Source organism: Coptis chinensis, chromosome 3, assembly GCF_015680905.1.
Source record: "Coptis chinensis isolate HL-2020 chromosome 3, ASM1568090v1, whole genome shotgun sequence".
Lineage (NCBI taxonomy): Eukaryota > Viridiplantae > Streptophyta > Magnoliopsida > Ranunculales > Ranunculaceae > Coptis > Coptis chinensis.
This window is the reverse complement of record NC_141458.1, coordinates 114,940,585-114,951,522: the sequence shown is the minus strand read 5'-3', so window position 1 is coordinate 114,951,522 and position 10,938 is coordinate 114,940,585. Positions and strand designations below refer to the sequence as shown.

At 36.3% G+C, this 10,938-nt stretch overlaps 1 protein-coding gene across 1 annotated transcript; it reads right to left on the bottom strand.

Moving 5' to 3' along the window:
* Window positions 1–8,973: 8,973 nt before the first annotated feature.
* LOC147513262 (uncharacterized) lies at window positions 8,974–9,498 on the bottom strand. Its single transcript, XM_086598890.1, has one exon. The coding sequence runs from the start codon at window positions 9,496–9,498 to the stop codon at window positions 8,974–8,976; it is 525 nt and encodes a 174-aa protein (XP_086455016.1).
* Between the last annotated feature and the right edge of the window lie 1,440 nt (window positions 9,499–10,938).

Sequence of the window (10,938 nt, the reverse complement as noted above, 5' to 3'; positions counted from 1 at the left end):
AGTGATGTGTCTTAGTGATAATGATGTAAACTGTGGTAATTGATGTTTATTGAACTTGTTTGTCAGTTAGAAAAAGTTTTTATCTCTGAGAAAATTATATGACCATTGGTTGTTCTCTGTTAATGTTTGTGGGTACCGTTTCTCAAAACCTTCACGAGACTAAACTCGTCCACTAGGGGTAACCTAGAGGTTTAAAAGCTTGTTACACATGTTAAGTGTAATCGTGATTCCTACGAAAGTGAGTTAGGATTTTTGTTTTTGTTATTAGTTTAGTTTTAGTTTTGCTCGAGGACTAGCAAAATAATAGTTTGGGGGTATTTGATAAAGCACATAAATGTTATATATTTATGCTCAATTTTGTATTAGTTAGTCCGTTTAATTTATTCGTTTGATTTAGTTAGTGTATTTTTGGTGGTTTTACAGGAATTGGACTTAACATGATTAAAAGTGTGGAAACTGTCGAGATTCGGGATGTCAGTGGCATGAGTTCCCCTAGTCTGGTTGGGCCTTGTTAAAGCATGTGAGTAAAGACAAGAGGAAATAAAAGAAAATGGAATTTGGGCCTAAAGTTTAGTCTGGGTCCAATAGCTTAAGACTGGACCATGTGTACCAAGCAAATTCTTAGCACTTAAATAGACCAACCCATATACACTTCCAAAGCCCATATACACTGAGGCCCGTTCCCACCCTAATGCCTAGCTACCGGACCACCGAATCAGTCCTTAAGACTCTTTCCTTCTCCATCGCGAACAGACTCCAAATCCTTCAAATCCCCCGATACAAATCGAATAAATCAAAGACCGCACCATCATAAGCCATCGATATGCCTAACTACTCCCACACTACCTGATCATACCCACAACCATTCCATGTTTCTGACGAAAAGAACAGAGAAATCTTTCCTTAGTACCGACCGAATCCCGAAATTGTTGGCGCGAGCTAAACCGAATTAGAACTTTCCCAATTCAAATAAAACACTACCGGTCGTGACCTAAAGAAAAGCTATATAAAAACAGGGAGACAGATTTAAAAAGGGGACAACACGAAAAACAAAGAGCCGAAGAGCAAGAATTGGAGCGAGAAGAAGAAGGCCAAGCCGAACCTACTGTCGACATGAGTTTTTCTTTAACTTACTTTAATTTTAGTTCTATTATTATCATGTGTAACTAAACTCTGTCTAGGACTTTGATGAAACTTTAGATTACTGTTTGTATATTGGGATTGATTTTAATAATTTCCAGTTGGTTTAATATTGATTATATTCTTCTAAGTTCGTAATTTGATAGCGAAAATTTATCTTTCATATAGTATGTCACGCATGCGATATAGTTCGATATTCGTCGTTATTGATTAAGCCCATTTTAACTGTTTGTATCAAGTTTAGATATTACTCGTTCCGTAAAAAGACGAGTAATCTTTTGAGTTTGATCTTTAATGCTGAACTTTTAGAAGATACATGTTTAGTTAAGAGCTGTCACGATCATATCTTCGAGAAAGCAAGGGTTACCTTTCCCTCGTGCTACTCGTATTAAATCTGGAATATTAAAATTACTCCTAGAAATATAAACAGAAGTCTAAGGTGGATTCAACAATCCTAGAATTCCTTCCATTTGATAAAACCCAATTATTTAGTTTATAGCTTTCGTAGTTTAAATAGTTTAGTGAGCAGTAATTCAACTTTCCATAAAAAGAATATTGTTCGAATTAGGATAAATAATCAGTTAGTACTCAGTTGTTCTAAGTAGCAGTCCCTGTGGGATCGACCCGTTTGTCGCAACTATTTTCAACGATAGCTGTGCGCTTGCGGTTTAATTAGGGTTAGATTAGTCTATTTAATTAGACCGACTAATTCTCTATCACTCTCCAATTTCGATTCAACGACAAGTGAAGTTCGATCTACTGATTCTAGTCTATTTTCTCTCTCTTTGCAACATGATTCGATGACAAGTGAAGTAAGTTTGCTGTAAACCCTAGATCTTTGCATGCTTCTATTTTTATGCTTTTGATACATGAAAGTATAATATGTTGTCGTGTTTGAATTTTGTACACATCAAACAAGGTTTTATTTTTAAGTGTTTGAATTTTTTTTATACATATAAGTAAAAGATGATTTGTCGTGCTCCAAGTTTGATTTTTTTTTCCCATTACAATTGTTTGTTTTTGTAATGTATGGTGTATCCACTGTTTGATGAGTTGGTTTAGTTATGTTTGAGTTGATTTGTCAAGTTTGAGTTTGATTTGTATAGTTTGGGTTCGTTTTGTATTATTTCATAAATGGTAGAGTTTGGTTTCAAGACTTTAAGATTTCATTATGGAGCGAGGAGAGTTTAGAATAAGTTCAAAGAAGGGTGTGAGAGTGTTCAATTATGTGGGTGGGGATGTAGTTGATTCTTCATTATTGGATGGTGATCATGCAAACTTAATGGACATGATTGCATGGATCAAAAACCATGTTTCATGTCCTCCTGATCCTATAATTGAAATATAAAGAGTGGGTTGATGATGAAAATGTAAGGAAAATAACTTCTGATGGGGATTTGTTATATATGTGGGTGCATGCAAAGCCTGATAGGAATAGTTATACTCATTTGTATTTAAAGCTGACTAAAATGATAACTATGATTAGTGATAAGGAGAGTTCCCACTGCACAATGATAGTAGGCCCCTAAGTAGTTACTATGATAGTGCTTACTATAATGAGAGTGAATGAAAAGTGTTTCTGGGGTGATGATGAAGAAGAGTTGTATAATATGGCATAATGGAAAGGGGATGAAAGTGGGGTCCCAAATGCCCAAACTTTTAACATATAAAACAAGAGTTTTAGATAGTGGGGAACAAGAACTACATGGGGGGGACCACAATAAAACAAATCTTGAGAAACTTGAGGAAATGACACAAAATATATCTTCAAAGAGACAGAGGAATGGGAAGTATATCCAGACTGAAGGTATGTACTTGTGTTTGTTATTTCTTGCATAATTTCAATTCATAACTTCATTCAATTTATATATTTGATTTTGAATGTTGTAGATGCAAATGTGAATAATGATGGTTTACCTCCTAATTTGAACAATGATGGTGTACCTGCTAGTCGTGAGTTTCTGACCATTTTTAATTTTATTTTAAAACTATTTTTAATTTTAATTTTTTTGTTGGATATAAATCATTGAGTTTGTGGTTATGTTTGTTTGCAGGTAAGTTTTATAGGAAGCTAGAAAAAGATAAATGTTGATCAGATTGATACAGATTATATATTTTCAAGTTCATCTGATAGGGAATATGAGCTAGAGGATGAGAATTCTGGCAGTGATGGTGAATGCTATATGGGTTTGGTAGATGAGAATGAAATGTGTAGTAGACAACAAGCTGAGAATGAAGTGTCTGTAACTGATGATTTACTAAGTCAGGTAGTTCACAATTAATACATTTGAGATACCAACTGATGAAAGTGTAGCTGTTGAGGAACATGGGCCTAACCTATATGTGGGTCAAAAATGAAAGGATATATATGAATGTAAAGATTACTTGAGAATGTATGCTATCAGGAACAAGTTTGTGATTTGGTTCAAGAGGAATAATAGCAATAGGATTGAAGGTGTTTGTATGAACAAAGGCAAAGAAAAATGTGGTTGGAGGGCTTATGTCAAGATAATGACAGATAACCACACCATGAATCTCAGAGGTTTAACAAATGAGCATTATTGTGAGGCTGTTGCTGAATATAAGAATCCAATGGCTAATGCTACATGGATTGCAACTCAAGTTGAGAATGATATGAGGATGCATCATTGGAGTTTTAAAAGCTAAGGACATCAAGTCAATAATAATGACTAAATTTTAGGTAAGGATAAAATACTGGCAGGCTTGGAATGCATGGAACCTAGCCATGGAGAGGATACATGGCAATTATTATTTCTCATATGCTGAAGTACCTGAGGTGTGTAGGCAACTGCTACTTTCTAACCCTTAAAGTATTACAAAATGTAGTTACCATCAAAATTATAAGAGTTTTGAATGTTGTTGTATATCTTTCAAGGCATGTACGTATAGATGGATTCATAACAGGGTGTAGACCTCTCATAGGACTTGATGGGTGTTTTCTGAAAGGGAGGTATGGGGGTAGTGATTGTCTGTCAATTATTACACTTGATGGTAATAATGGGTTGTGTTCTCTAGCATTTTATGTTTGTTATTCAGAGAACACAGAAACATTGACACATTTCTTTAATATTATGGCTCTACATATCAGCAGGCACCCTGCAAAGTTAACCATTATTTCTGATAGGCAGAAAGGGTTGATTAATACAGTTGCATTGCAACTCATTTCCCTCACTGCAACCAAAGGTTCTGCTTTAGACACATGATGAAGAACACGAAAACCAAGTTTAGAGGCCTTGAACTTGAATCATGGAATGCTGCAAAGACTTTCTCATGCACCATCAGAGTTTGTGAAACTTCTGGGTAAAGTTACTAAAATAGATGACAAGACAACGGAGTATTTGATGAGTGAGCACCCTTATCTTTAGGCAAGATCTTATTTTGATATAACTACTAAGTCAGATCATCTTTCAAACAACTTCACTGAAGCTTGGAATAGTTATATCTTAAAAGCTAAAGACAAACCAATTGTTAAGATGGTGTTAGCTATTATGATTTTGCAGATGAAGTTGTTGTATGATTGAAATGAGAAATGTGAGAGTTGGAGTGATAATGGCTTGATACCTAGGGTTAGTTAAGAATATCATCAAAAACAGGGAAGATGAAATTGGCCTTTATCATATCACTCCTTCATATAACAACACTTACCTGGTACTAGGGATTCCTTACCTAGTACTAGTGACTTACCTAGTACTAGTGGTGCTTACAAATGGTGTTTGGTGGAATGTAAGTTTAATTAATAGGACTTGTGACTGTAATGAATGGCAAGTTACAGGGATTCCTTGCATTCATGTTGTGGTATCGTGATCAAGCCAAGGAGATTTCCAATAACTCAATCAGTAAGTTTTAATTAAAGTTTCAATTCATGTTTTCAATTTAATTTATTTAATTTATATTAATTGGGTTAATTCAAGTTCTACTTCATATAGGTTCTGTAGTCCTTATTTTATTGCAAAAGCATACAAAGTTGCTTGTCGTGAATATATAACACCATACTTACATTAGGATGAATGGCAGCTAGTGAGTATCCTACAATGTTTGCTACAATGTTTATAGTTGTTTTATGGGACCCTTGATTTACAATAAGACATGTTTTATATGTTTATTTCTGGTACAACCTGTAGAAATTGATTGGGTCTACCCACCAATCAGAACCAGACAACCAGCAAGGAGCCCTCGAGTTAACAGAAGAAAAGGTGATGATGAAAATACAAAAAGGTGTTCTGGGTGTGGAGAAAATGGCCACAATATTAGGGGCTATCAAGGTGGTCCAGTTGTGGCAATGATGCCATCAATAATACTCAAATTGGAGCCCAAGTTGGGAGAGCAAAAGGAAGAGGAAGTGGAAGAGGTGGGAGACCAAAAACTAAAGTACAGAGGAATCCTTTTCTTGAAAGACCATATATTCAATCCTGAAACTGGATCTCAAGTTCCTGAAGGTGAAGGTGGGAGAGGAAGAAGAAGGGGAAGGGGAAGGAATGTTGAAATCCATAGCGAAGGTGAGCCAAGAAGAGGAAGAGGAAAAGGGAGATAGAGAGGTAGGCATAAGGGTGTTCAAACTCAAAGTCAAGGTGAGACTGAAACAGTAAGTAGTGGGGGTGTTCAAAATCAGAGTCAATATGAGACAGAAACAGAAAGTGGTGGGGGTGTTCAAACTCAGAGTCAATGTGAGACAGGAAGGGGGAGAGGAAAAGGAAGAGGAAGGGGTGGTAGAAGAGGGTGAAGGGTTTCACAATCACAGACTACACAGTCACAAACTACATACAACATAAGCAGCTCAACATGTTAGACCTACTTTAAACATACCTGGCATGCCACCCATGCCTCCTCCACCAAAGAGAATGAAGCAATAAGGAACAACATCAACTTAAACATCATGCACTTGTGGAGCTTCACAACAGACTTTGGAAACCATGACTGAAGTGTTGAAGTGTTTGATTGGGTATTTTGTATGGTTAATAGGTTGTTTTTGCTTTTTGATGGGATGTTGTTAGGTACTTTTGGGTCTTATGTTCTTCTAGTACTCGATCTGTTTTTATGTTGTTTGTGTTCTTCTACTACTATACTAGTGGAGGTTCTACTACTCTACTGCTATAGTGTTTTAAGTATTTTTTAGGATGTTATAATGCTACATTTATGCAGTTATTGTCATATGGTATTGAATGATTTTGCAGTGCATTGGTATGCATTAGTAATAGTTAGTAATATACTTGGTGTGTGTTGTTTTGTTTTTATTGTTTGTTAGGTATGTTACTAATAATTGCTGGATGAATGTGCTGACAGAGAAGTGAATGTGTTGACAGGAAAAAAAAATATTGCCATTAATTTAGAAGTGATAAGTTCTTAATAAGTTGTGTTACATCATAAATATTGCCCTTTATTTGCATCTTCACATGGCTATCAATACAAAGCTTCAATTTCCCCTCTTTCATATTCACTTCATTTTTCCCTTTCATTTTGTCAGGTGCACTTTCTACATTCATCAACTCTACTAGAACTTTATTAAACCACTTGAAGCCTCTACATACAGGGGAACCATTACACCTCGAAAAAAAAATCTTTGCTATGTTCCACTTCACTCCACCAAGGCCCAAAATTTCGATATCGGTTAATATATCGGTGTACCGAAAAATCGAGATATATCGGATATATCGGATTTATCGGTTTTTTTGGTGACCAGTCCAAACTATTTAAAATATCGGAAATATCGGATATATAGGACATATAATATCGGAAATATCGGAAATATATCGGAAATATATTGGAAATATCGGATTTATATTTAAAAATGGTCAAAAAGTCAACCGATATATATCGATTATATCGGAAATATCGATTATATTGGCGATATAAAGTTTCATATCGGAAATGCCGATATATCTCGAAAAAAAGGGGTTCAATATTCGGTGGATATATGTCGGAAATATCGATATCGGTGTACCAATTTACCGAAATATATCGGCGAAATATCAGATATCTCGGCGATATTTTGGGCCATGCACTCCACTTAACTTTCATAGTTTGTCCACAAGCCTTGACACAAGGATAGTGTAGCCAAAGATAGTCAAGCTTCCAATGGTCACACTCTCCACAATTAAAACAAACGTCATATGTGCTACTTGATGGTACCATTTGTCCCTGAAATCAAAACTTAAAAATTAAAACAATTTCACCATTTTGTCTACCCCCCCCCAGAGGGATTTCATTTTGTCTAAACCCACCATAAAAATGTATTCATTTGACTCTACCCCATCAAAATGTTTTCAACAGATGACGAACCAAAAAGAATCGAAGATAAGAATTAAAATTAGAGGTCCCAAAAATTTAGGAAGATTAAGAAAGAAGAAAAGTTAGGCGTTATCAAACCTTGCTTGAGCCACCACCACCGCCACCCATCATGACAAATAAAGTTGAGAAGAAAGGTTATTACTCTAAGAATTAAAAGCTTCGGAAAAAAAAATGAGGAGGAAGACGAGTTGTATTTATCGATGAAAGAATGGTCAATATGTATTGGGGGGGGGGACCAAATGAGTATTTAATAACGGGTCATTTTCAAGTGTAAATAGAACAAAGACAAAATTTGATTACTCTTTTTTAGGAGTAATTTTGGTATTAGGTGAAATGCCAACGGAACTGGGATGGAAGTCAGACGCAGCATGGGAGGTAAACCATGATGTTTACAAATGTGGGGGGTTTATTATAAATGGGTGACAAATGTGGGGGGTGTAGACAAATTAACCCAAAGAATTAGACTATTATGAGTTTTATGTTAACTCTTCTCATGATTTAACTAATTATACCTCCTACCAGTCGTTTCTGTTAGTCTGACACTGAATTTTTCCTACTGTTCCACAATTTCTACAATATATCTTTGTTGGGGAAAACGATACCAATCGATCCCCAATAAGATACCTTGAATATGAACACGCTAAACTCCAATGAAAAATTGAAACTTTCATTACAACCAACAACTACAAAGCTAAGCTATGGAATTAACTATCACAAATAAGCAATAACAATATAAAATTTACCACAATGAGATACAAGATATAACGTGGTTCTGCTAATGATGTCTACTTCCACAAGAGCAAATCATTTTATAAGTGTGGGAATAAATATTACAATCACTCCTCTCAAGTCTCTCCAAACTTAACTAAGTCTCTCTTCACTAATCTCTCTTTACAAATTTTATCTCTTTGCAATGATTTTCTCTCAATTTTAGTTGCTCTCAAAATTGGTTTTCTCTCTTGTATATCATGTATGACTTTTTAGGTAAACAATCCTAGCTTTATATATATAGGATTCTAAAATTTCAAAGTCAATTTGAAGTCATTTTCTTTTCACAGCTCACGAGCATTCTTGGTATGTACTGAGGGTTGTTCTTCTTGGTTTTGATAGGACCTATGGTGTAATAAGAGAATTAAGATAGAAAATGGATAGAGGCTTATTGAGGAGCCTTGACCTCCGGTTAACACAGTGTGCTAAAAGATATTAGATGATAACTTGTTTATTTATTCATGACTTGCCTTTTCTTATATAGGCCTTGATTACAATATCTAGCGTACTCAACCCACCCAATAAGGAAAAGAAGTTACAACGTTCACTTCCAGAAGACTAGGTCTCCCACTACTAAGTTTACTTCAACTAGGACTCAACAACTTCAAATACTCCTAAACTCTAGGAGTTACATAACTGCTGCTAGATGACTTATTGTAAATAATGATAATAATAAGGAAGTGATATAGATAGACACGTATCAACTCCCTTGTCCTCAAAAAACGGCCTTGTCCTCAAGGCCAAGATCGAAACCGGTTCTCAGAGTGTATCAAAATCTTCCCAAGTAGCTTCTGGCTGGAGAGATAACCCCCGCCAATGAATTAGAATCTCCTTCTTCTTCTTGCGCTTTTTAGATAATCCAAAATTGCTTGTGGCTTGGGGTAAAGAGTATTTTGCAGGGACTTTGTGCAATAGGAAGTTTAGTTTGGACGAAATGTTTTCCCCAATTTTTTTCTTCAGCAAGGAAACATGGAACACTGGATGAATTCGGGTACCTGTCGGAAGTTCCAACTTGTAAGCAACTGCTCCAATTTTTTTTAATACTTTGAAAGGACCGTAGTACTTAGGAGAAAGTTTGAGATTTTTCCGCATGGACAGTGATGTTTGATGATATGGTTGAAACTTTAGGTAAACCCAGTCTCCTTCTACAAACTCTCTATCTGTGTGGTGACGATCATAAATCTTTTTCATGCGGGATTGGGCTTCCTTCAGAGTAGTCTGCAAATCTTTAATAATCTGATCTCGATCCATCAGTTGTCTTTCCACAGAATCAACAACAGTCATTCCCGGAATGTATGACAGTAAAGTGGGTGGTGGTCGGCCATAAACAACTTGGAAAGGAGTAGTTTTAATAGCCGAGTGCCAACTAGTATTATAGCAATACTCAGCCCATGATAACCATTTAATCCACTCGCGGGGCTGAGAACTTGTGAAGCATCGCAAGTACATCTCCACCGTTCGGTTCACCACTTCGCTTTGACCATCGGTTTTGAGGGTGGTATGCTTTGAACTATAATTAAAATCAGTTCCATTCCGCTTTTAAATAACTCGACCAAAAGATACTTGTGAATGTTGGATCCCTATCACACAATAACCGTCCGTGGCATACCATGCAGCTTTGAAAATATTATCAAAGAAAACTCGTGCAACACCAATTGCCGCGGTACAGATGTGACAAAGGAAGAAAGTGTGCATATTTGGACAAATTTATCAACAACTACTAGAATAGTAGTTTTCCCATTAGAAATAGGCGACCATTAATGAAATCCATAGAGATGTCCTCCCATACCCGATTTGGAATAGGAAGTGGTCAAGCAACCTTTGGAGCAAGTTGTTCGATTTGTGGCGTTGACAAACATCACAAGCAAAAGATGAATCCCCGAATATGTCGCCTCATTCCTTTCCAATAAAAGTAGCTCAAACTCTTTGTAGAGTTTTTGATAGCCTTCATGGGTAATTGTTGTGAAACCGTCCTAGGATATCATTAAGTAAAGAAGAATTTTCGGTAGATAAATTCTCTCTTTAAAAAAAATAACTCCACTTGAAATTTCCATGGTCCTACCGTCATCATCATTGATCGTTGAATGAGGTTTTGCAATACGGAATCAGTCTTTACTTCCTCTTTGATAGCTTCTAACTAGTGAGGAACGGGACGAAAGTAATAGCTGCAAGTTCACTTTTGTTCTTCTCATCTTGTGCAAAACCATTTCTTCTAGAAAGAGCATCCGCCATCAGTATTTTCCTTTCCTTTTTTGTATTCAATAACAAAATCAAATCCCATCGGTTTGTACAACCATCGCTTTCGAAGCTCTTGTAATAATTCCTTGGGACCACAAATATTTCAAGCTTTCTTGATCGGGCCAACGATGAACTGGCCCTAATAAATATGGACGCCACTTTTGGTACCAAGCATTAAATGCTAACATCTCCTTCTCATAAGTCGACATCAACAAATTCTTTCCCCTGTAATGCATGACTGTAAAATGCTATAGGTCGGTCTTGCATTAGAACAACACCAACACCGAACCACTAGCATCACACTCGACTACAAACCGGTTGGCGGTCGAAAAAGCTAATACCGGAGCTTTTGTCATGGCTTCTTTTAAGCGTGCAAATGCTTCTTCAAAGAATCGGTGTCCATACAAAAGAGTCCTTCAACATTTTTGGTAAGTGGACCGGCGATCTTACCGGGTTTTGGACGAACTTGCGATAGTAACCAACCAA

What these genes read in the sequence shown, in the direction of transcription:
- LOC147513262 (XM_086598890.1), bottom strand. Translation starts at nt 9,498, where the DNA reads ATGACTGTTGTTGATTCTGTGGAAAGACAACTGATGGATCGAGATCAG.